Here is a 27,808-nt window from a genome sequence, read left to right as displayed (position 1 = left end):
GATTGCTTCTACAGGGATGGGATACACTTAAATAGAAAGGGTGCAAGAATATTTGCTGATGCTATCGAGGCAGTGTTAGATGAGTCGGAAAACTGCTAGCTTGGGGGGAGACAAAGACCAATAGATTGACAGTAGCCACTGGCAGAGGTGAAAGAGATTCTTGCACTGCTTCTATTAGAATGAGCAGAAGCCTGAAAAACAAGATGCATGATATTTCAGAGACTGCTGGGAGCCATTGCGGTACAAGTAAACACATGGGTTCTGTTAGGGTAGCTAAGAATAGAAACAGGTGCAGGTATACTTGCGTGTACACCAATGCTAGGAGTTTAGTAAATAAATTTGATGAATTTGAGGTATTGCTCAAAACATCAAAGGCAGATATTGTTGGGATATCAGAGACGTGGTGTCACACAGATATAAGGGATGCAGAACTGGAATTTGGGGAGTACAACGTCTACAGAAAGGATAGACAGGATAGGAAGGGGGGAGGGGTTATGCTATTAGTTAAGAAACACATAAAAACCAAGGAAGTGAAGCCAGTCGACATCGCTGGACAGTGCAGTGTTGAGTCAGTTTGGTGTGACATAAGCATTGGGAGATCAAAATTGAGAGTAGGAGTGTGCTATAGGCCTAATGACTCTGATGAGTATAATAAGAAACTGTACAGGAAAATAGAGTGGGCCAGTAAATCAGAGAGTCTTATAATGGGAGATTTTAATTTCCCAGATATTGACTGGGATTTGTGTGTTGGTCACTCACACACTAGCAAGGCTTTTTTGTGGATTTATTGGATGATTGTTTTCTACATCAGCATGTTCGGGAGGCAACTAGAGGGAGTAATACTCTTGATTTGATTATCAGCAGTGATTCTTCATGCATTAAGAATCTGCAGATAAATGAACCACTAGGTGGCAGTGATCACAGTGTGCTGAAGTGGGATTTACTCAAAGAGGTAACTACCATTAGGGGTAAAGGGAAGGGTTATTGCTTCCGTAAAGGCGACTACGATGGACTGAGACAGTATTTAAATTCTATACAGTGGGACCAACTGATGATGTTACCAACAGCAAATTCAAAATGGGAAGCATTCAAAGAACTTATCTTGGAAGCTACTAGGCTTTACATACCAACTAAGAAATATTGTTCAAGGTTTAGGCCAAAATGAATGTCAGATGAACTAATGAGTCATATGGCAGAGAAGAAAAATGCATGGGATCCTTACAAATTAACACATGACACAGAAGCCTATGATAGATACAAGTTGATATGCAACCAAGTTACAAAGGAGGTTAGGCAGGCGAAGGCAGATTACGAGAATTTGAGTTTTAGCATTAGTAGAGGCATTTGATGCAAGAAAGCAAGCTTATGCAGCATCAGCCAAAAAAAAAAAAAAAAAACCCACTTCCACTTCACCCCTCTGTTCGTTCAAAATACCTGTCCAGCTGAGCCTTAAACTTATTTAGGCTATCAACCTCCACCACAAGGGATGGCAGTCTGTTCCACCAACCAACCACCCGCTGGCTAAAGGCAAATTTCCGCACGTCTATCCTACATCTGTCTTTCCTCAATTTGAATTTATGCCCTCTCAGGTGATTTTTCTGAGCTAGAGGAAGAATCCCATCAGCATTGAGCATGCTTAAACCATTCAAGGCTTTATACACCTCTATCAGATCACCTCGCTGGTGCCTAGTCTCCAGACACTGTAATTTGCAAAACTTAAGCCTTTCTTCGTAAGAGCACCCCTTTGTTCCATTCACTAATCTTGTTGCCCTTCTCTGTACTCGTTCCAGCAGCTCTACATCCTTCTTGAAATGAGGCCTCCAGACCTGTATACAGTACTCTAGGTGTGGCCTGACCATTGCCTTATACAATGGAATAATCACCTCCTTATCCCTGCTGGAAAAATTCCTGTATATCATTGACAATACTCCATGAGCTACTCTTGCAGCCCGTCTGCACTGCTCAGAGAACTTCATATCTGCCTGCACAATCACCCCCAAGTCCCTTTCATTCTCTACCACTGTCAGTGTAGTACCACAGAGTTGATACGTTGCTCTGGGGTTGCTGTTTCCCATGTGTAGTACTTTACATTTGTCAATGTTAAACTTCATTTGCCACCTCTCAGCCCATCTGCTCAACCTTTCCAGATCCTGTTGCAGCAGCATAGTGTCAGTAGTGTCCTTGACAACCCTGCCAACCTTTGTATCATCTGCAAACTTGGACATTAAGCTTGATATACCATCATCAATATCATTTATAAATACAGAAAACAACAATGGACCCAACACTGAGCCCTGAGGGACTCCACTAATAACATCAGTCCACGATGAGCAGTGTCCATTGATTACCACTCTCTGTCTTCTCCCCCTCAACCACCCCTTTATCCATAGCAGCAATTTGCCTCCAATGTCACACTGCTCCAATTTGTGTAGCAGTCTTCCATGTGCAACAGTATCAAAAGCCTTTCTAAGATCCAAGTATATAATATCAAAGTTATTCCCTGCATCCAGCTCTTTTGTGACTGCATCATAGTATCCAATCAAGTTGGTCAGGCAAGACTTCCCCTTAACAAAACCATGCTGTGTCTGAGCTATAACTGAAGTCTTGTCTAAATGATCCTGCAGTGCTTCTTTAACCAGTGCCTCCATTAATTTTCCTGGAACAGAAGTTAAGCTCACAGGTCTATAATTACTTGTTTCAGCCTTTGATCCTCCTTTGTGAATTGGGGTCACATTTGCACATTTCCAGTCCATGGCTACCTCCCCTGAGTCCAAGGAAGCTCTCATAACTATGGCTAAGGGTTTGCTTACTTCCTTTGCTGCCTCCTTTAATATAACTGGATAGATCCCATCCACCCCGGGTGCCTTTCTTGTGTTTATCTTCAACAGTTTCTCCTCCACTTTACTCCCAGTTATTTCAAGATTCTGTAGCTTACTGCTAGAGTTGAATACACCTCTGGCATTCCCCTTGCTGAATAACTCCTCATGTGTGAATGTCGATGCAAAATATTCATTTAGTTTGTTAGCTACCTGAGCAGGATCATCAACAGTTGAACCATCGATATCAAGTGGACCAATCTGATTCATCCCCTTCCTTCTAGAGTTTACATAAGTAAAGAACTCTTTGCTGTTTTTCTTTGCATCCCTCAGGGCCCATTGTTGGGTCCATTATTGTTTTCTGTATTTATAAATGATATTGATGATGGTATATCAAGCTTAATGTCTAAGTTTGCAGACGATACAAAGGTTGGCAGGGTTGTTAAGGACACTACTGATGCTATGCTGCTGCAACAGGATCTGGAAAGGTTGAGCAGATGGGCTGAGAGGTGGCAAATGAAGTTTAACATTGACAAATGTAAAGTACTACACATGGGAAACAGCAACCCCAGAGCAACGTATCAACTCTGTGGTACTACACTGACAGTGGTAGAGAATGAAAGGGACCTGGGGGTGGTTGTGCAGGCAGATATGAAGTTCTCTGAGCAGTGCAGACGGGCTGCAAGAGTAGCTCATGGAGTATTGTCAATGATATACAGGAATTTTTCCAGCAGGGATAAGGAGGTGATTATTCCCTTGTATAAGGCAATGGTCAGGCCACACCTAGAGTACTGTATACAGGTCTGGAGGCCTCATTTCAAGAAGGATGTAGAGCTGCTGGAACGAGTACAGAGAAGGGCAACAAGATTAGTGAATGGAACAAAGGGGTGCTCTTACGAAGAAAGGCTTAAGTTTTGCAAATTACAGTGTCTGGAGACTAGGCACCAGCGAGGTGATCTGATAGAGGTGTATAAAGCCTTGAATGGTTTGAGCATGCTCAATGCTGATGGGATTCTTCCTCTAGCTCAGAATAATCACCTGAGAGGGCATAAATTCAAATTGAGGAAAGACAGATGAAGGATAGACGTGCGGAAATTTGCCTTTAGCCAGCGGGTGGTTGGTTGGTGGAACAGACTTTCATCCCTTGTAGTGGAAGTTGATAGCCTAAATAAGTTTAAGGCTCAGCTGGACAGGTATTTTGAACGAACAAAGGGGTGAAGTTGAAGTGGGTTTTTTTTTTTTTTTTTTGGCTGATGCTGCATAAGCTTGCTTTCTTGCATCAAATGCCTACTAATGCTAATGCTAATGCTAATATGCAAAGAATAGGTAATGACAGCTGTGGAAAATGGGCCATTTTTGATTGCTGCAAATGGTAATAATTAAACTGATTCCAAGTTATATCCCATTATGGTAACCTTTCATATTAATTAAAAAAAGAAGTCAAATAAAAAGCAGTTTGCTCTCGGTTCTAACATTGGAAGGCTACTCTGCAGGCTACAATGTTGGGTATCTTCTTCTGAACAACCGGAAAGCATGTGGGATTCTTTTAAAAAAATTGACACTTAGTGTTGATATTGTGCGTAGGCAAAAAACTGGAGTATTAAGGGTATTAAAATAGGAAATTGATCACTTGGTGGTAATAGGCTGGTCTTGTCATATTATTAATTAATGTACTAAAAAGGTGGCTGCGTGCCCTCCTGTGAAAATTGATGATATATGGTTGAAATTTATTGTCAAGAGGAGGAGTTGGACTTGCATTCTGGAGCCATCCTACATTAAAGATTTACAGACATGACATGACGACATTTTATTATTATTTAGAAGTGCTAAAAGGAGACAAGATTTAAATAATTTCCACTTAATGCCTATCAATGAAGAAAAAAAAAAAAAAAAAAAAATTGAAGTGTCCATCTTTGTTAAACACATTGTCTGTCTTTAGTTAAAGGTTAAATAGACTTTGACAGGTCTATTTAAAAAAGAGTTTAGAAGTAGCCAGAAAAGGCATATAAGTTTCCAGAGTTATCATTAGTGAGTGGCACTGACTCATGATCAAATCCAATTAATAATTGAAAAATTTTGAAAAGCAAATTGATGAACTTAAGAAAAAGAACTGCTGAATTAAAAATGTCTTGTAAAAGCAATCCTAAATAGGCTAAGCAAGCAAAATAAATGAATAAATAAATAATAAAATAAACTACCTATCTGACTCCCTCATGTAGGAGGAGGAAGTCAAGTATGTAGTTTATTTTATAGACTACCAAATAGGTAATTTATTTTATAGAGGGAGTCAAAGCAGACCTTTGAAACTCCCTAAAGTCCAGTTGACCTCTGAAACTCTTCAAACTGTCAACCTCAGCCACCCACAGTGGTAACTTATTCCAGGAATTAACAATTTGCTGAATAAAAGAGAAATTCCTATAATCCCATGAAAACCTCTTCTCCCATAATTTGCATTAATGATCTCTGAATCTGGAACCATAACAGTGAAAATTTCACTCTCATTAATTTTAAATTCTTCTCTCAGAGCCACTCACCTCAATTAGGGCTCCTCTAAGGCATGTAGTTGCTAAGCTGTATAGGCCTGTATATTCAAAATCTTTCCTTATGTGATTGTCCTTTTGCCAAGCTCATCATAGGAGTTACATGTCTTTGGGTCCTCGTAAGAAACTATATCAATATTTTTTTAGGTATAGTTTCCATACATGAACACAGTATTTCAAGTGTTGTCTTACAACTGCTTTATACAGTTGATTATGACCCTCTCCCATCTCTATGGGAAAATGTTCAATAAATCATTGTTGAACTTCATCTTTGATTTTGTCATATCTCCTAAATCCTTTTTTTCCTCTACTGTTCTTAATCCAACCACCAAGTGTTTGAGCTATTTTTGAGTTTGCTATTCCCCTAAGCCTTATGTTTTGCTGCTTTAAAACATAGGCTGCCATTTTTGTAACCATCGTTGAAGTCTAAGTCACCAGCCCCGAGTGCCAAGTGTTTTCCAAGTGATCAAGTGATTTAAAGTGATTCTATAGTGTGCTTCTCAATTGTATTTAGTTTATCACATTTATAGCGATCTTTATTTTTCAGTATTTAATAAGTATGTTTTGCTAAAAAGACCCAGCAAACCATCAGAAAGGAAAGTCACCTTTCTTTTTTTTCTTCTTATTCTCAAACTAACCACCAACCCTACTAATTTATTGCCGCTCCTTGGTCACTTGGTGGCACCGCTCTTGCCTCCTCGTGACGGTCCAGAAACCTGGGAGTTGGAAGCTACACTCTCCAACATGAGTAGTAAAACATGAGCAGCAAAACATGAGTAGTAAAGTCAATACTTCCCAAGGGAATTCAGAGAAGATCCCACAGAATCGAACTGCTGAAGATCCTGAAAATAATGCCAAAAGGCAAAGGACAAACAATTCCAAACCAACAACCTTATTCCTAATCATTTACTCCACCGGAGAAGAGACATTAGGAAGGAAATCCCCATTTTTTATCCAAAAAGTCTTGGAAGGACTAGCCGGAACACCAAAAACAGTCAGGCGACTCCGATCTGGGGATTTGTTAGTTGAAACGTCCAGTATCAGACAGTCAGAAAAGTCACTGAATGTATTGAACTTTGGAGGTATACCAATAGTGGTCACCCCCCCCCATAAGACCTTAAACTCTTTGCGGTGTGTAATCTCTGAGTGGGATCTCTTACACGTTACTGAAGAGGAAATCAGCAACGAACTCCAAAATCAAGGAGTGACGAATGTAAGACGAATTTCTATTTGGAGAGATGTAGAGCAATACCTATCGAAACCTTAATCCTGACATTTAACACACCAAAAATCCTACCTACTCTAAAAGCAGGATATTTGAACTGCCAAGTAAAAGCATATATCTCAAATCCCTTGTACTGTTTCAAATGTCAAACATATGGACACTCACAGACTGCATGTAGAAATACACCGACATGTGCTTAAATGTGGATCCAAAGAACATTAGATTGATGACTGCCCAGCTCCAACCCCAAAGTGTCCAAATTGTAAAGGAGAACATCCTGCCTACTCTAGAACATGTAAAAGATGGAAAAAAGAAAAATAAATACAGAAATACAAAACGGACCACAATATTACATACCAAGAAGCAAGAAAAATGGTCCAGTCAACTATAACCAGGAGAACAACGTACACACAAGTAGCAACTAAATTTATATCAGTGGAATGTCAAACTGAAATCTCATTTCCTCCAAATGAATCTTTTTCTCCACAAGTCAAACACTCCAAGCAAAGCAACATGATAAACATGAGAAAACAGTAAACACACCGATCTCAATCCCCTCAGATTCTCCAAACTTGCAACAGTGTAAGAGTAATGAAGAATCATGAACCTACCTCCGAATTTATGGAATTTGAGAAAACAGGAAAGTTAAATGATGAAGTGTTGGAAATCCATGCTGAAGAAGATATGGATATACCGGAAAACTAGTATTTCCCAAAAGAGGTCGAGTAAGGACAGAAAAACAAAAGACAACCGCCCAATGAAAACTGCTCGAGGGAGCTGAGCAAATATAAATAATGGAGAAAATTATTCAGTGGAACTGTCAAGGATTATGCACTAATTTTGATGATGTACAGTATCTGATCACCCAGTACACACCAATCTGTATCTGTCTTCAGGAAATGTACCTTAAACAACAAGATACCGTGAATTTCAGGATTGTTCAATGTACAGAAGAGACGGATTAACTCAAGGTAAAACACATGGAGGAGTTGCCATATTAGTAAATGACAGAATACCAACACAACAGGTGCATATAAATAGCCGATTAGAGGTGGTAGTAATTTGTACAATAACAAGGTCCCTATTAACCATATGTTCATTATACATTCCACCAGGAGATGATGTCTCTTCTGAAGACCTAGATGCATTACTACAACTACCTCCCCCAATCTGTCTGATGGGAGATATGAATGGATATAACCGTTTGTGGGGATGCTCAGACTACAACAGAAGAGGCTGCATCATTGAACAACTGCTAGATAATCACAACCTCTTACTTCTTAACAGGGGTAACCACACTTACTTCCGTTTTCCAACTCGGATCACCACTATAGCCTTACCATATGTAGGAGTACATATGTACTCCTACACTTTACACAGCATTTAATTGGGAAGTTTTCGAAGATCCTCTTAGTAGTGATCATTATCCAGTAATTTCCACACTGGAAAGTGAATATCCATATCATACCAGCAGGACTCCTTGCTGGAAGATAGAAAAAGCTAATTGGGAAGCATTTAGGAGGAAGGCAGTTTTGAACACCAATATAATTGAGCAGGAAACAGTAGTTGTTGCACTAGCACATGTCACAGAAACCATACAAAACGCAGGCAAACTAACAGTCCCAAAGACTTCATCACGTTTCCCAAACCGCCCAAAAACATGGTTGCACTGAAACAAGAAAACAACCAAATAGAGCATGGAACCGATTTTGCAGATACCCGACCACAGGCAATCTGATTCAGTACAAAAGAATGCAAGCTACAGCGTGATTCACTAGGAAACAGAGTTCAAGAGCAACACGGACCAAATTTGCATCTACATTAAACAAAACAACAAACGCACGTATAGTCTAGAATAAAATAAGAAAAATTACAAGTAAATATAGAAATAGGCCGTCACCGATACTGGTCTGTGATGGAATTAGTTTGACTGAACCTACCGTTATTGCAAATACATTAGGTGAGGCCTTTGCAAAAGTATCAGTGAAAGTTTCATACCATTTGGAATTTCTGATCCAAAAAGAAAAAGCAGAAAAACATAAGATTAAATTTAAATCAAAAGGTAATGAGCCCTACAATCAGCCATTCACAATAAATGAACTGCACGAAGTTTTGTTCACAGCAGGCCAAGTGCAGTAGGCCCAGATGATATACATTATGATATGATCAAGCACCTTAACAAGACTGAATTAGAAAATCTGTTGAAACTGTATAAAAGAATATTCCAAGAAAATGTATTTCTCAGCACATGGCACCATGCAGTAGTACTAGCTTTTCCTAAACCTGACAAAGACCTAAACAATCCATGCAACTATCGACCAATAGCCCTCACCAGTTGTTTAGGAAAATTATTAGAAAAAATGATAAATAAGAGATTGGTATGGTATTTAGAGGAAAATAACATCTACACAAACATGCAATGTGATTTTAGATGTTACAGGTCTACACTAGACCACCTAGTTAGGATAGAAGCCAACATCATAAATGCATTTATCAGATCACAATGTATGTTTACAGTTTTTTTTGACATTGAGAAAGCTTACGATACCACTTGGAGATATGGGGTCCTAAGAGATGTGCACCATGCTGGACTCAGAGGCAGTCTTCCTATGTTTAACCAGAACTTCCTTATGAACAGAACCTTCCAAGTCAAAATACAAACTTCTTTCTCTAAAATCTACAAACAAGAAGAAAGCATCCCACAGGGTTCAGTCTTGAGTGCCACTTTGTTTGCCATAAAGATTAATTCGATCATAAATCAACTCCCTCCTTCAGTTTCACATGCACTTTGTTGATGACTTTAGTATCTGTAGTCAATCACAGAACATGAGAACTATCAAGAAGCAGTTGCAATGTACAATCAACAATATAAGTAACTAGGTAACAGTTTCAGACTGTCAACATGAAAAACAATATATGTACATTTTTGTCACAAAAGAAATCTTCATCCTGATCCTGAATTAAAATTAGAAGGCCAAAATATACCAACACAGCCAAAAGCAAAATTTCTTGGACTAATATTAGATAAGAAACACATTCGTGGAACACATCTGGGAGCTATGTAAAAGCTGTACAAAACACCTGAACATACTTAAAAATCCTTTCATCAATATATGGGGAGCAGATAGATATTTCTTACTAAACCTCTACAAAGCGCTAATTAGATCAAAGTTGGACTGTGGAGCCCCAGTGCACGATTCAGCACGGAAAACATGGCTCTCTGAAATGGCTGGACCTAGTTCATCATAATATAGTCTCTGTACCTCTCTCATATATAGTCTCTGTGCCGAAGCCAACAAACCACCTTTAACTCTTAGGCGACAACAGCTGGCATTGAATTATACATTTAAAATAAAATCTATGCCTGGACATCCTACTTGGGAGACCTTCTTTGATCCACATTACAGAAATATCTACCAGAATTGCCAACAAGCAAATTGACCCCTGGGAATTAGAATGCAAGACTTTTTAGCAGTACATAACCTTAATATAGACAATGTAGCACACCTGCCAGTTCACACTCCTCCACCATGAGATTCGCATATCCAGATATGCGACTTCTCCTTTCAGAAATGGAATAAAAAAGCGATACCTGCAATAATCTTCCAACAGTTATATGCAGCGCACAGAATTCAGTTTTCTGACTATATTCCAATATACACAGATGGTTCGAAAACACACTTTAGTGGGAGCAGCAGCTGTGTTCCCAGATATCACTTTAATGCAACAGCTACCTAAAGAGTGCAGTATATACACAGCAGAATTATTTGCAATAAAAATAGCCTTAACTCATATACAAGATAAGCATTACATGAGAAGTGTAATATATACAGATTCCTTGAGTTCCTTACAAGCCATGCAAAACATAGGTACATCCATACACCCAATCCTTTGGCACATATGCCAAATACTAACTGACTGTGCCAGAAATGAACAGGATACACTTTTCTGCTGAATCCCAGGACATACAGGGATTGCTGGAAATGAAGAAGCAGACAAGTCAGCAAAAGAAGCCATACTACAGAGTGGAGAAGATATATCAGTGCCCTATACCAATTACAAGTTTCTTGCCAATTGCAATGGCAAGAAACTTGGAATCAGCAAACTCCAAACAAATTATACCAAATAAAGCTGAATATTGAAAACTGGATTTCTAGCACACGAAGGTCGAGAAAAGAAGAAACAGCACTGGCCAGACTAAGAATCGGACATAACCATATTATGCACTTTCTTGTTGGCAGCAGAAGAATCGCCACGATGCCAGGCTTGTGACACTATCCAGTCAATTCAACACATATTAATAGACTGTCCTACGTATGCAAATGAACGCAAACAAGCCTTCAAAAATATTTATAGGACACAACGCCATTAACCTAACGGACCTCTTGAATGATAGAGATGACTTCACAGATGTTTTCAACTTCCTTAAAGCTATTAATTTATACCACCTCCTCTAAGGAAGTAAACATAAGCAACAGACTAACCCAACAGACTAATCAAGTTAAAAGGAACAATTTAAATCCAAAGTAAACACCTCTGAAACACATCACACCATATGAATTGGTGCATTATGACCCACGTAGTCCATGTGCCACTAAACCTCAATACAAACAAACAAAAGTCTAAGTTACCCCGAAGAAGCACTGCTTGGCACTGATCATTAACTACTCTACTGATATTTCTTGGCTAAATGCCTAAGAGTACGAAGGAGTTTAATTATGCATGGATAATGCACACACACACACATTATTTCTTCTGCCAAGGTAGTTTTAATGCATTGTTTTAATTATATCTCATATTGTGAATACTTTCACAATGGGTTACCATGGTATTGCATTACCTTGAATAAGTAATGCTTCGCCTACGGAGAAGACTATTGTTACTCACTCTTCGCTGATACCGCCATCCAGACGTCACGGTTTCAAAGCTTATTGGCTTCTCATCGGTGGGTGGGCATATACCTGTTGTTGCAATAGTGACAACCCAATTATGAAGTATAATTCCACAATATGAGAGATGCCTGATGGCGTGCATAGTTTAATCTAAAAGATATTTCTTGGCTAATGCCTAAGAGTATGAAGGAGTTTAATTATGCATGGGTAATGCACACTCCTTCATACTCTTAGGCATTAAGCCAAGAAATATCTTTGTCGCTGACTGACTCTGTCAGAATAGCTAACCAGTTTGTATGTTTTTCGCTTTACAGAATTGTGCTGTATTTCTTTTAGAATTCCATTTCTATTTAAATGATCCCATATTGCACTCTTAATCATTATCTCCATTATTTTCCCTACCGCGGTAGGGAAAATAATGGAGACAATATTTATAATATATTGTACTCACAGAAAAGCCCAATAAACCGTAAAGTGCAAATTTTTTTATTGTTTTATGGTCGTGACCTCCAGAAATGTGCTTCAGAAAAATATCACAAAGCCGTTCAAAATTAGTTCTTATAACAGAACATATGATCACAATGAAAGTGTAGTGCATTTTAAGGATTTGAATTGGTAACTAATACAATTTACACTATAAAAACAACTTTTTAGAGAGTTATATAGCGAAACTTTCAACTTCCGAGGTCGTGGAACAAATTACCAAAGAACAATGTGTTATTGGGTTCACATTACGATATTTTCACGATACAATGGTAAAAAATTAATATCGTAAAGCAGGGTACACTGTATTGTATAGCTACGCGCGTGGTTTGAAATGCAGTATTTATGAATGTTTAACATTCATTTTTTGCAATTAATGTTCATATTTTCGATTTTGTTGATACTTGAAGGGGGGAAAAAAAATGTAAACCTGCAACTCGTAAAGCAGGAACTGCCTGTATTTCCATTAATTACACATTTTAGCGTTTGGGAAGATATTTATGGCAATTAGGTATATTAGGTGGAGTCTTTTTATTGGATTTCATTCACAGAGATATATATATCCCATCTAACAAATGTGTTTCGGACATTTCTGCAACCCACAATGCAGTGCAAAACATTATTTGCAAAATTCACAAGTGATGCAGTTTTTTTTGTCCACCACTGTAATCTGCAAATGGGAAGATAGACTGAAATTCAACTTTTATTTTGGGGTATCAACTGTGGTAGAAGAATGCAAGTGGTTGCATACTCTAATGCTACGACCATGGTAGCTGCACACTGAATGTTTCTACTAAAGATAAAATTTTACTATTCTCTAAATGATTCTCACATGATTTTACAGTGTACATGGCAAGGGTCACAATTTCCAATTAGCTAATTTTGCCTCTTACTGCAGCTCTAACTGAATTAAACGTATTAATTCCATATTATAGCTCATAAAGTTCAAAATTAAATGACCAGTTATAACTCATTTAATTTTGAAATGCACATCTAATACTTTCTCTCTATAGAGAAAGTATTAGATGTGCACATACAATGTGCATTTTGCACATTGTATGTGCCAAGCACAAATGAAATATCTGCAACCTTGAACTTGTATTTTATTTACAAATCCAGCAACCTTCAAAGTACTAAATGCACCATATTTTTATAACTGGAAGATAAGGTCATCTAAGTCCTTCATATTTTTTGCACTTCACATGCAAGCTAAGCAAGCATTGCATTAAACAAGCTAAGGCAGATTATGAAAAGTCTTTGGCAAAGTCAACAACAAAGACTCCTTATGTAAACACTAGAAATAAAGGGATGGAATCATATTGGTTCACTCAATATTGATGGTTTCACTGTTGAGCTCTTGCCCAGGTTGCTGAAAAACTGAATAGGTAAGAGCATAGATTTGTTAAGTCAGAGCATAGATTTGTTAAGAGGCAACCTTGTCCAACCAGTTTGATTGGGTATCTTTCTTACTGTGATGCAGTAACAAAGGAACTTGATGCAAAAATAATTTTGATATCATATGTTTGGATTTTAGGAAAGCTTTTGATACTGTTGGATGTAAAAGGCTGCTGTGCAAATTGGAGCAGTGTGGCACTAAGGGCAAGTTACTGGTATGGATAAAGGGATGGTTGAGTGGGAGAAGAAAGAGAGTAGTTATCAATGGATACTACTCTACATTGACTAATGTTATTAATGGATTCTCCCCCTCCAGGGTTCGGTTCTGAGCCCATTGTTATTTTCTGTATTTATTAATGCTAGTGATGAAAGTATATTGGGCTTAATGCTAAGTTTACAGATGATACAAAGGTTGGCAGGGTGGTCAATGACAGTAATCAAGGTATGCAACTGCAACAAGATCTAGAAAAATTAGGCATGGTGGGCTGAGAGATGCAATTGAGGTTTAACATTGACACATGCAAGGTATTGCCTATGGGTTGCAGTAATCCCACATTAACATACCAACTGTGTGTGTGGTACTACACATAGGGCAGTGGAAAATGAAAAAAATTGGAGAGGGGAGCATAATTTGCAGTTAGATATGAAGTTTCTTAGCAGTGCAGATAGGTTGCCAGGACAGCTCATGGGGTTTTGTCAATGATATAGAGGAATTTTGCTAATAAAGGAGGCCATTATTCCATTGTATAAGGCAATGGTCAAGCCACATCTTGAGAACAACATAGAGGTCTGGAGGCCTCATTTTAGGAAGGTAGTACAGCTGCTGGAAAGGGTGCAGAGAAAGGCAATTGCTCTTACCAAGAAAGGTTTCAGTTCTGTAAATTGCAGCATCTAGAGACTAGGCACCTTGCGAGGTAATCGGATTGAGCTGTTTAAGGCTTTGAATGGATTGAGAAAATTCAATACTGATGGGATTCTTCCTCTTGCTCAGACTATGCACTTGAGAGAGCATAAATTCAAATTGAGGATGGTTGCAGAATAGATATGCAGAAGTTTGTCTTCAGCCAGCAGGTAGTTGATTGTTGGAACACACTTCCACCTGTTTTTGTGGAAATGGATTATTTGAATAAATTCAAGGCAGAACTAGACAAACTATTGGACAGGTGATGTGGGATTTTTATTTTATAATGCATGCTGGATAAGCTTGCTTTCTTGCATCATTTACCACCACTAATACTAATAATGCTGATACTAATAAACTGTTCTTAAACAACTGAAACTTGTACCAAATAATCAGAACTCTTTGTGAATTCCTTGGGAAGATGACAGAATTTGAACCTTAGTGGTGGTATTATGTTAAAAAACAGCATCATTAGTTATTTAAGTGGAATTGTACAATTGCCACACCAATGACTATCACCTATTCAACAAAATATACTTCTAAAAATTTATTAGAAAGTTACAGTAGTTTTTACTATCAGCTTAGATGATGCCCATCATTAAACCGGTGCGTGATCTATATATATATATATATATATATATATCGCTGAAATGGGGGGGAGGCTTGGATTAATCATAGATTGAATTAATTATGGAGCTCAAAGATGACTATCATCATACACCTAACAAACAGATGGTGAATATCAATAATGCCATGTAATGCAACATGAATTTAATATTTCTGAAGCACAAATGAACTCCCATGGTCTTTGACTTATTAGTTTCATTCACTAGCATAAAGTGATGTTTGGGTGTAATCAGTCTCTCAAACAATGAATCTAATTCTAATTAATAAGTTTTTTGTATATGTTTTTTCCCTTTTATTGAATAAAAATAAATGCAGACAAAAGGTAGCAATGTACTTTGTTTTCATACTTATTTATTGTTTTAGGAACCCCAGGAAAGAGGATTAGAACCTACAGAAATGGAAAAGCAGGGTAAGTCTGGTAGAAAAAGGCTTGCAATAAATCATGATCATTTATTGGACTGTATTTAGAGATTGCTTGTAATTGTCTGAAATAGTTATATAGACTAACACTCCAGAATTAATTGGATTGCTTATAAGAGTTAATTTATACTGATTGATTTTAAAAAATGATAATTATCTAAATTATTATAAATAAATCTTTATATTTCATTATTTTGTCAGGAATTTGAATTATCTTGAATTTTTGATGTTAACACATTTAAGATCTGTTTGTTTTTTTTAACCAGTATTTTAATTTGTATAGTTTTAGGAATCACTTGCTGTATTTTAATTCATATTTGATGCATTTAATAAAGCTAGGTATAATATAATAAAAAGTTTTAAATAAAATAACGTATTAATAGTCTGTTTTAAAATTTAACAGACTATAAAATAGTATGTTATTTAAAATTTTTTGTCAGCATTTATTCACTGAATGTTTATACTTTCAATTTATGTTAATTGTTATTGCTTATTAAGCACATTTTCAAATGCATAAAGTGCTTATTATCTTCATATCTGTCCATCCATATAAAAGCCAATTGGATGAATTTTATGAAATTTTATATTTGGATATTTTTAAAAAGATTTGTTGTGCCATCCCAAATTTCATTAAAATAGGATCAATAGAAATTGTCTCTCCCACCACCATCATAAAATTCTCAAGTTATCTGAACACATAACACTGCATTGCACTGAAATAGAAAGAAATGATTCTTGGAATCATATGAAAGTACACAATTTTCTGAGATGACCTTGTTTCCTTTGTGGCATGTGCTTTTGAGTTTTTAGACTTATTAGCATATATGCATAATGCCCTTATTGTCTTCACCATGTCTTACATCCAACCACATAATACTCAGCATCCTAGTGGATAGATTTCATGAAATTTTATATTTCAACCTTTTTTTTTTTAAAGATCTGTCGAGCCATTCCCAATTCCGTTAAAGTCAGACAAATAGAAATCTGGCAATTGTTATTTCCCTTCCCCCCATGTGTATATGTATGTAATAATTCAACTCTCATAGGTGGATTTTCATGAAATTTTATATTTGAATTTTTTGAGAGATTTGTCAGGCTATTTCAAATTTCATTGAAATCAGACCAATAGGAATCCAGTGATTATTATTTCTTTGACTGTATGTAATAACTTGATTCCAGTGGATGGATTTTCATGAAATTTTATATTCTCTTTTCTTATAATGATTTGTCAAGCCTTCTCAAATTCCATTAAATCAGATAAATAGGAATCCAGCAGTCATTATTACTGTTTTTTTTTTTTTTTTTTTTCATACGTATCATATAGGTTACCATAGCTGAAGCACTAGATGTTATATTTGTTTGCATGTGCTGGTTGGAGGAATGAATGGACAATGTGACAGATACACAGAAAAAAAAAGTTATTAGTTCATGTAAAAAAGTCATTGCTTTTTGCTCTTTTTTATTGTTATAAATCATGAATTATTACTGTTTGCTAATACACCTGAAATGCAATGCACTTGCATACATTAGCACACTTGTTTGAATTTATGAACTAAAGTGGCAAAAGACATTTTAATTAGGTTCAATCATTTACCTTTGGCAGTTCACTTCACAAATCCAAAAATTCAAATCCAAATCTTGTTAAGAGACAATCCAAAAATTGTCTCTTAACAAGCTGTGTGCACTTTTGTATGATTCCAAAATATATTTTTCTATTTCAACACAGCAATAGTATTATGTGAGTAGATTGTTATTTGTGTGTATTTGCTTCTTTCACTTGCACTTTTAAAATCTTAAGTCATCATATATCGAGCGTTCCTAAATTAAAAACCAATTAGATGAATTTTTATTAAATTTTATATTTGGATATTTTGTAAAAAGATTTGTTGTGCCATCCCAAATTTAATTAAAATAGGACCAACAGAAATTAAATAGGAGCTTTGAGTAGCTATGGTTGTTTGAATTTTAACTCTCCAAGAAGCTCACCTACTTACTTCAAGAAGTAATCTTGCCCTCAGAATAAGTAACCCCATTTTACAATTGTAGTAAAAAAAAAAAAAAAAAAAAAGAAATAATTCAAAATTGCTCACTTTTATGGTGCCATATTTATTTGTAATTTTCTATGAACATAACTGTAAAAATCCAATATTTATTTGTATTGGAGATGTATATTTTTAATTATTTTTTTTAATAAGACCCATCCCCCACTACACTTCATGCATGCTTTTTGCAGAATATTTTTAGCACCTGCATTTGAGCATTATATTTATTGTCAGCAAGCAGAACTTGAAAGAAACAATAATTTAAAAGAAAAAAAAAAAAAAAAACTATGTGCTGTGGTGGCTAGCCACCACTGAGATATACTTGCTTTAGACATAAACATCTGAAGCAAGCAAGCATTTCCATTTGGAGATGCATAGATCATATGTTGATACTAGTGTGTTTCAGTAATTAGATGGGAAACATTTCGCTAGTGGATGGAATCTTTCCATCAAAATGGGCCATGATGAGAGAGTGAATAAGTTAGTATGCCTTGCTTTGACACTGTCTTATCTATTCCATTAACACCTTATTTATTTCTGTGTTCTTCATCTGGTTCACAAGAAGTGCAAAAGGCTTTTGTACTTGGTAACATGGTAACAATCCGATTAAGTTGGTCACTTAAACGAAGTTGTAAGCAGTTTTAATGTGTAAATTGTTTGTGAATTGATGAATATTTATTTATTTCGTGGTTTTAAGATTTTTTTTGCAACAATTGTTTTTCAATTCTCATGGTAGCATGCGATTTGGTTTGGTTTTTTGGGAGGTTGGTGGCTGCCGACTTTCCATGGCTCTGCTCGATGCGCTTAGTGTGATATGAGAATTGAATGCATGATGATTTTGATTACCAGCTATTTTAATTTGATTTATTTAAGACTAAGCACGTGGGGTGGGTTCATATAATAATACATTCATCTGCGATTGAGTGTTGAGAGAATTACAGTCCTATTAAAAAGGTATGAGGTTTCCTCTTACAAAGAATACCTGTGATAGATTCCACATATTTCTTTTTGTTATCTGATAGACTGACTTCGACTCCTGCTTAAGATCCCAGATAATTTGCTCCCAGTTAATTTAAAGAGCCTGCACAGATAAATTTCGTCATCCAGCTTTCCACTTTCAATTTGGTCCATGATTCTACTGGATAATGCCTTGCACCCATTTAAACTTTCTTCATACTAGTCTAAAAGTTGTTAATTTTTATGGTTATGATTTAGCCTGACAGAGATCATTGAGAATCCCATTTTCAAATTTGTGATGAAGATTAAATTGCGCAAAATATACACCTAAAACCTTAGCCTTTTGGAAAGTCATTTGTTAATATCAATACTAAATATCTGTTGCATGCCATCACAAAAAGCATCATTCCATATTGCACGATGTTTGTTTCATGTGTCTTTTGAGGATTATGTTCTAGTTGACTCTCTGTGGTGAGAGACATCAGAATATTGTGACCAAATAAGACTTAACTAAATGTAACAATTCTGCTACCTTGTGAAGCCTATACCCAAAATTCAATCTCCTACACTTCTTAAGCATTACCGGCCAATCTCTAATGCCTTAAGTCTTCTAAAACTCCTTGAGGAGGTACTCCTTCCCATTCTAACTAAACTTCTTCCACATCAGCTTCCTCAAATCCATTACTCCCTTCCTCATAGATCCACTGTGACTAACCTCTTAACCGCTACCAGCTCTATCCTCTCTGCATTTGAATCTCAAGCAGAACTTGCAGTCACCTATGTAGACCTTGAAGCAGCTTTCTACTCTATAAATGTTCTTGCAGTGCTGAAGCTACTTTCAGACTACTATCAAATCAAGGGAGACATTCTACAGTTCCTCATGTCACTCCTTCAAGATAGAATAATCCAGCTTACTATCCATGGGCACATATACGAGCGATGTATCTCTCAAGGCATGCCACACGGTGGTGCTGGGTTCTTGTTTACAGTTTACAGAACTTATCTCCCCACTTGTTGAGGCTAGGCATGATACTTTATGTTATACATATGGTATGAGGCTCCTGACGCCGATTTCTCCACATGATGATCTTCTTGTGATAACAGCACCAATCAATAATACACTCATGGAAATTGCAAACTACCACAACCAGTTCGGATTAAAAATAAACCCAGAAAAAAAGAAAACGCCTTATATTCAGCCAACACTGTGTAATTCTCCTATTCCCATCATTAATAAGCATACTGATCTTAGGGTTGTTTTTGATCCTAAGCTCTGCTTCAGTAACCACATAGACAAGCTGTTCGCTTTGGCAGCTCGACTCTGATGGATTGCCAAACAGCATTTACATTACATTAATGAAGTCACAACTATTAAAAAATATATAAAAACCATAGTATGCTCCCTGCTTTTATATGCTGCAGAGGTATGGGTATCCGCTGCCCCTAGCACAATCAGGCCACTTTTTTCTGCTGAGTTTTGGCTCTTAAAATGGGCCATAAACAAACATAAACTTCCTCCACAGCTAAGGATAACTGAAATGGCCAATTCGATTTAAATTCACAGGCTCCCCATTCTGATTAGGGTGAAACGTCTTACCACGACTATGGAGAGTCCCTCAGCCTTCCCTCAGAACCAGAATGATGTTACCGAAATCTCACCAACGATCATTTTGATAGTCGTGGTAAGACGTTTCACCCTAATCAGAATGGGGAACCTGTGAATTTAAATCGAATTGGCCATTTCAGTTGTCCTTAGCTATGGAGGAAGTTTGTTTGTTTATGGCCAATTTTAAGAGCCAAAACTCAACAGAGATTTCGGTAACATCATTCTAGTTCTGAAGGAAGGTGAGGGACTCTCATGGAGAGTCCCTCAGCCTTCCCTCAGAGCAACTTCAACTCTGTGCCCACATCTCAGGCATCTCCACCTATCTGATAGGTTCCTGCCTTTTCAGCTACTTCCATGGATGTTGACCTTAAGTTCTCTTGTGACAGGGAATACAGATGCCGCATCCTTGCATTGTACTTCCCTCTCCTTGAAGCTTGTCTTAATGCCCCAAGCCAACAGTACCATCTGATATGAAGATGGCATACTAACTTTTTAATATGACAGTGAGTAATGATGAACTAACTACTTCTGTTCAGTGCAAAGAACGTTGCCTGTTTTATATTTCTACATGAAATTATTTGTTTCCACCAATATCTTCTTTATATATTGTAGCATAAATAACTGTATTATACTTTGAGTTTTGAGCTGTACTTCCACATATGTATTTCCTTATGTTCGATATATTAGTGTTCTCTATTTATTATTATAATGTAGTATTACTGTTAATCCCTGGCTTGGTGGCCATGAAGGGCAATATTGCCATGTATTGATTTATATTATTATTATTCGCGTACAAGTTAGTGCAATTGCATAATTTCTGTATGTAGCCAACTACTTTAGTAGTTATAAATTGGCATCATTAAGTATATATCTCATATTGTGAATACCTTCACAACGAGTTGCCATGATATTTCATAAGTAACGCTTCACCATAGGAGAAGACTATTGTTACTTATTCTCAGCAGATACCATCACCCATATGGCACCGTTTCGGAGCTTATTGGCTCCTCATCAGTGGGTGGGCAGGTACCCTGGTGTTGCAGTGATGACAACCCAGTTGTGAAGTATAACTCCACAATATGAGTGATGCCTGATGGTATGAAGTAATTTAGATTACAGAATAGCTTAGGGCTAAAGCCCCAGGTTACATAGGTACTTAACTAGTGTACAAGTTAATGCAATTGCATCATTTCTGAATGTAGCCAACTACTTTAGTAGTTATAAATTGGCATCATTAAGTATATCTCATATTGTGAATACCTTTACAACAAGTTACCATGATATTGCACTACCTCAAGTAAGTAACGCTTCACCATAGGAGAAGACTATTGTTACTTATTCTCGGCAGATGCCATCACCCATATGGCACCATTTCGGAGCTTATTGGCTCCTCATATTGTGGAGTTATACTTCACAACTAGGTTGTCATCATTGGAACACCAGGGTACCTACCCACCCACTGATGAGGAGCCAATAAGCTCCGAAACAGTGACGTATGGGTGATGGTATCCGCTGAGAATAAGTAGCAATGGTCTTCTCCTGTGGTGAAGCATTACTTATTCGAGGTAGTGCAATATCATGGCAACTCGTGAAGGTATTCACAATATGAGATATACTTAATGATGCCAATTTATGACTACTAAAATAGTTGGCTATGTACAGAAATGATGCAATTGCACTAACGTGTATGCTAGTTAACTCCCTATGTAACCTGAGAGTTTAGCCCTAAACTATTCTGTAATATTATTATTATTGCAATAAAGATTATTATTAGTGACTTAATGTTTGGTTTGTTCCATTAAAAATGTGTTATTGTTTTATTTATTTTTGAAGGTAGTCTTGTAAGGCAGCTTTTAGAAACTAAAAAAGATTTGGAGGGTGGCAGTCAACAAATTCCTACTAAGAGGGTTGAAATAGTAAGTATGTTAAATTATTATGTAAAATTGAAATTCTTAAATTACTCCACATGAGTTAAACACGACACAAACTCTGTATAAGCATTCTATAAAATGGCTCTGTTGTTAGAATCAAGGCAGATACAATTCAAAACTTGATATCACAAAAGCTTTGGAATCTACTTCTGTTCCTTCTGTGTGCATCAGAGTGAAGATTTTGGGATTATAGTGTTTTCTTTTAGAGTTATAGGTTGGAGCTACGTTCACTTTGTGCATCATATTTGTAGTAAATGTCACTGGAAAAAATTACAGAACATGCATGTATAACTAATGCAAAACAAAGTTTACTTTTTTCCAGAGCTCTTACTGATGTAAAAATTCATCAAAGATCAAGACAAATTGAAGATAGAGCACCAGACTACAGGTATTCAAGATTCTTGAATACTGTTAGTCTGACAAGAAGTTGGGCCAATAATGAGTTGAACAGATGCATGTGATGCACTCCTTCTTAGGAAAGGCTTCCCCATGACGTAAGACCTGTTATGCAGTTCTAACAGTTAGATTGCATGACTGTGCGTAGGTTGCAACGAGATCTCACCCTTAGCAACAGTGTTGCAGATAATTAAAAAACAGATACACTTTGTATTACATGCTCATATCCACCATAAAGAAAAATAATGATAAAAAATAGACATGATTTAATCACTTGTTTTGGTGCACTGTGTCTTCAGTTGTCAATATGTCATTGAACTTCCAAACAATCAACCAACCAGCCTATCTGAGCTATAGGGTGGGGGGGAGTGCTCATAATACTTCCATCCAGAATCCATAGAAAAGTCTTGTGAGGCTGGCATTGTCATGCAGAAGCACTGCTCCTCTGAGAGGTGTCCTGTGATTTTTATCTAATGATCTATCGGAAATGCTGTATTGTTCCACACTACAAGGCTACTCCTATTGTTGTTGTTGTATGTGCCATAAACTCTACAAGTATGTATTGCCCCTTGATTATTCCAAAAGACAGTAACAACCTTTCCAGTAGATGGGTACTTTGTCTATGTGGAATCGGAATGGTTCAGTTCTGTTGATAATAATTTGGGGAGTACAATATGTACAGAAAGGATAGACAGGATAGGAAGGAAGAGGGGTTATGCCGTTAATTAAGAAAAACATAAAATCTAAGGAAGTGCATCCAGTTAACATACATGGGTAGTGCCATGTTGAGTCAGTTTGGTGCGATATAAGCATTGGGAAAGAAAAAATGAGAGTAGGAGTGTGTTATAGGTCTAATGAGTACAACGAAAAATTGTACAGAGAAATAGAATGGGCCAGTAAATCAGATTATGTTATAATGGGGGATTATAACTTCCCAGATATTGACTGGAACTTGTAGATTGGTCACTCGCACACTAGCAAGACTTTTGTGAATTTATTGGTTGATTATTTTCTGCAGCAGCATGTTCAAGAGGCAACCAAAGAGTGCAATAGTCTTGATCTGGTTATCAGTAGTGATTATTCATGCATTAAGAATTTGCAGATAAGGAACCACTAGATGGCAGTGATCACACTGTACTGATTTGGGATGTACTTAAAGATATAATTACCATCAAGAGTAAAAGGAAGGGTTTTTGTTCCCATAAAGATGACTACATGGTCTCAGACAGTTTGTAAATTCCATATAATGGGACCAACTGATGATGTTACCAACAGCAAACTCTAAGAGGGAAGCATTCAAGGAACTAATCGTGGAAGCTAATAGGCTTTTCATACTGATTAAGAAATATTGTTCAAGGTTTAGGCCTAAATGGATGTCAGATAAACTGTGACTTGTGGCAGATAAGAAAAATGCATGGGATGCATATAAATTATCAGGTGACACAGAAGCCTATGGAAGATATAAGCTAGTCTGTAATCAAGTCACAAAGGAGATTAGACAAACAAAGGCAGATTACTAGAAATCTTTGGCAAAGGATACTAAAAAAAACAGCAAGGACTTCCTGACTCATATAAAATCTAGATGGAAGGGGATGAATCAGATTGGTGCGCATGATATTTGATGATCCTTCTCAGATAGCTGATAATCTGAATGAGTATTTTGCATCTACATTCACACATGAGGAGTTATTGAAGGAGGAAAATGCCAGAAGTTTAAAAAAATGTAACAGGGTGCTTAATGACCTTGTAATAACTGAGAGCAAATTGGAGGAAAATTTGTTGAAGTTAAACATAAGAAAGGCACCTGGGGTGGAAGGGATCTATCCAGTTATATTAAACGAGGCAACAAAGGAAGTAAGCAAACTGAGGCAACAAAGGAAGTAAGCAAACTCTTAGCCATAATTATGAGAAAATCCTTGAACTCAGCCAAACTCCCCTCGAACTGGAGATGTGCAAATGTATCCCCAATTCACAAAGGGGGATTTAAGGGTGACGTGAGTAATTAGAGACCAGTTAGTTTAATTTCCATTCTGGGGAAAATAATGGGGTCACTGGTTAAAGATGTATTGCAGAATCATCTAGCCAAGACTGCAGTAATAATTCAGACACAGCATGGATTTGTTAAGAGAAAGTCTTGTCTGACAAATTTGATTAGATACTATGTTAGGGTTACAAAGGAACTGGATGCAAAAAAATAATTTTGATATCATATACTTGGATTTCAGGAAAGCTTTTGACACTGTTGCACATGGAAGACTGCTGTACTAATTAGAGCAGTATAGTATTAAGGGTAAGTTGCTACAATGGATAAAAGGTTGGTTGAGTGGGAGAAGACAGATAGTGGTAATCAGTGGATGCTGCACTTCATGGACTAATGTTATTAGTGGAGTCCCCCGGGGTTCGGTGTTGGGCCCACTGTTGTTTTGTATATTTATCAATGGTATTGGTGAAGGTATATCAGGTTTAATGTCCAAGTTTGCAGATTATACAAAAGGTTGGACAAGTTTGTAAATTACAGTAATGGCAGTGTGCTACTGCAACAGCATCTAGAAAATTTGGGCAGATGGGCTAAGAAGTGACAACTGAAGTTTAAAAAATGCAAAGTACTACATATGGTTAGAAATAACCCCAGAGAAATGTACCAACTGTGTGATACTACACTTAGGGTGGTAGAAAATAAAAAAGATCTGGGAGTAATTGTGCAGTCAGATATGAAGTTTTCTGAGCAATGCAGACAGCCTGCCAGAGCAGGTCATGGGGAATTTTGCTAGTAGAGAAAAGGAGGTGATTATCCCTTTGTATAAGGCAATGGTCAGGCCATGCCTTGAGTACTGCATACAGGTCTGGAGGCCTCAGTTTAGGAAGGATATAGAGTTGCTTGAGCATGTACAGAGAAGGGCAACAAAATTGGTGAGGGGAATGAAGAGGTCCTCTTACCAAGAAAGGTTTAAGTTCTGAAAATTGCAGCAGCTGGAGACTAGGCACCTGTGAGGTGATCTGATTGAAGTGTATAAGGTCTTGAATGGGTTGAGCACACTGAATTCTGATGAGATTTTTCCTCATGCTCAGATTACGAAAACCTGAGGGGGCATAAATTGAAATTGAGGAAAGACAGTTGTAGAATAGATGTGTGGAAATTTGCCTTTAGCTAGCAGGTGGTTAATTGCTGGAACAAACGTCCGTGTATCGTTGTGGAAGTTGATAGCTTAAATAAATTCAAGGAGGAACTGGACAAACTTTTAGAGAGAATGGATGTGTGAAATTGGGGTTTTTTTTTGTTTTTTTTTTTGGCTGATGCTATATAAGCTTATACACTAGCTTTCTTGCATCACATGCCTTCATTACTATTACTACCTATGATTTGATTGTAAAGAAAATGCACCCATGTTTTGGTCCCTATAACAATGTATTCATAGAAATAATTTCCTTTCTCAGCTTATCATTGAAGAGTTCAGTGGCTATCGTTGCATCGTGCTCTGGTCTTCTATCAACTTCCTCACATTACTCAACAACTGCAAATTCTACTGTACCTGAACTCTTTGTGAACAGCATTTTGCACTACTATAAAGTCAATGCACAGCTCAGTGCACTGGCTATGGAGTATTGTGTGATTTGTTTCATTGAATCATCTTTTCAACTTATGTTGCCTTGCATTCTGTGTTGTAGTGTATTCAGTCAGCCACTCTAAAAATCAACACTGACTCTTCCAATGTGTTGATAGTTCATTACACATTTATTGATTAGGTATTCTTGTGATGGATTTCTGCTGCAGATGTGTGTTATTCACATAACTGAACAACACCACAAATTTCCTTGCCTGCATTTCCAGGCATTGCCATTTTTAACTTTTGCTGCTGTATCCCCTTCAGTGCTATCAGATGTTTTACTGTTATCACCCCACAAAATACATCAGTTTATTTTTATAAAAATATGGACCACGTGTTCTTATTTTGCAGTCATATCTCTTGTATTTTGGAATCAGCAAGAAATAACAGATTAAAAAAAAAAAGCATTTATGGTATGTTTACATCATTTTTAACTAGATATTTATTTGTGTCTGGATATTGTCACCTTTTTATGCAGTTAAAATATTTTTGGTTCTCTTTTATGGCATATTATCTTAGGTTATTAAAATTTTAATATTCAAATATAAGCTACTTGGAAAGTATAAGATATACAGTGATTGAAATCTCTCAGTTGGGGTGATGTTATTAAGTTTATTGTTTACTGTTTTATTGCTATATCTTGATTTTTGCCATGAAGTTTATCACTTATACAGATTTAAAGTATCCTATGGCCATAAATAAATTTAAGCTCTAAGTCTTAAATGGAAAAAAAAATAAGAATCATAAAGATTAACTTGTTTATTTAGTGCATTAGAACTTAAAACTCTATCCAACTAAATTGACAGCTTATTTGTTGAAGAATTATTTCAGAATATATCTATTTTTAGAGTAGCATGCATTTTGATCCAGAATTTATTTTTATATGATGATTTTCTTAAAATGATATTTCATTTATTGAGAGAAAGCATTTACTTCACTTGATTCATTTACAATGTTTACATTAATTAAAAGATGCTCTTTTGTTTAATAACATGAACTACAAAATTTTAAAGCAAATTATTTTATAACTTTACTCAGCAATGCAGTTTTTGTTTTTGAAAGATAAAATGATATAACAGGATAGTTAATACTGGAACTAATAATAGTACTGATGAGAGATGAGAAATTTTGGTAGCTCACAGAAATAATTTAATATGTTAACAAAAGTAACAAAATAATTTAATATGTTCACAAAAGTAAAAAAAAAAGACATTAGCATTAGTAGAGGCATATGATGCAAGAAAGCAAGCTTTTACAGCATCAGCCAAAAAAAAAACCTTCCCATTTCACCCATCTATTCTTTCCAAATGTTTGATATTTCTGTCTTGAATTTATTTAAGCTATCAACTTCCACAACAACAGATGGAAGTTTGTTCCAGCAATCAACTACCTGCTGACTAAAGGAAAATTTCCACACATTTATTTGACAACTGTCGTTAGCATTAGTAGAGGCATACAATGCAAGAAAACAAGCTTATGCAACATCAGCCAAAAAAAAAAAAAAAATGCTCCCATTTCACCCCTCAATTTGTTCTAAATTCCTGTCCAGCTCAGCCTTAAATTTATTTAGGCTATTAGCTTCCACAACAAAATATGGAAGCCTGTTCCACCAATCAACTACCTGCTGGCTGAAGGCAAATTTCCGCACATCTATTCTATATCTATCTGTCCTCAATTTGAAACTGTGCCCCCTTTTTCTTAGTCTGAGCAAGAGTAACAATCCCATCAACATTCAGCTTGCTCAACCCATTCAAGGCCTTATACACCTCAATCAGATCACCTCGCAGGTGCCTACTCACCAGGCGCTGCAATTTTCAGAACTTAAGCCTTTCTTGGTAAAAGCACCCATTTGTTCCCCTCACTAACCTTGTTGCTCTTCTTTGTACTCTTTCTGGCAATTCTACATCCTTCCTAAAATGAGGCCTCCTGACCTGTACACAGGTACTCTAGGTGTGGCCTGACCAATGTACTC

General features: G+C 36.7%; 1 protein-coding gene across 2 annotated transcripts in view; it reads left to right on the top strand.

Moving 5' to 3' along the window:
- IFT54 (intraflagellar transport 54) overlaps positions 1 to 27,808 on the top strand; it is a 175,633-nt gene that overhangs the window by 128,501 nt on the left and 19,324 nt on the right. For both annotated transcript variants that reach the window (XM_090368840.1, XM_090368839.1), the window contains exons 12-13: positions 15,243 to 15,288; positions 21,738 to 21,820. In XM_090368840.1, the coding sequence (XP_090224966.1) occupies positions 15,243 to 15,288; positions 21,738 to 21,820 (129 nt within the window). The remainder of the gene's footprint in view (positions 1 to 15,242; positions 15,289 to 21,737; positions 21,821 to 27,808) is intronic.

Source organism: Mastigoproctus giganteus, chromosome 2 (genome assembly GCF_048544385.1).
Source record: "Mastigoproctus giganteus isolate SK-2022 chromosome 2, ASM4854438v1, whole genome shotgun sequence".
NCBI lineage: Eukaryota > Metazoa > Arthropoda > Arachnida > Uropygi > Thelyphonidae > Mastigoproctus > Mastigoproctus giganteus.
Note: the sequence above shows the minus strand (reverse complement) of the source record. Positions and strands in the feature narration are given on the sequence as shown.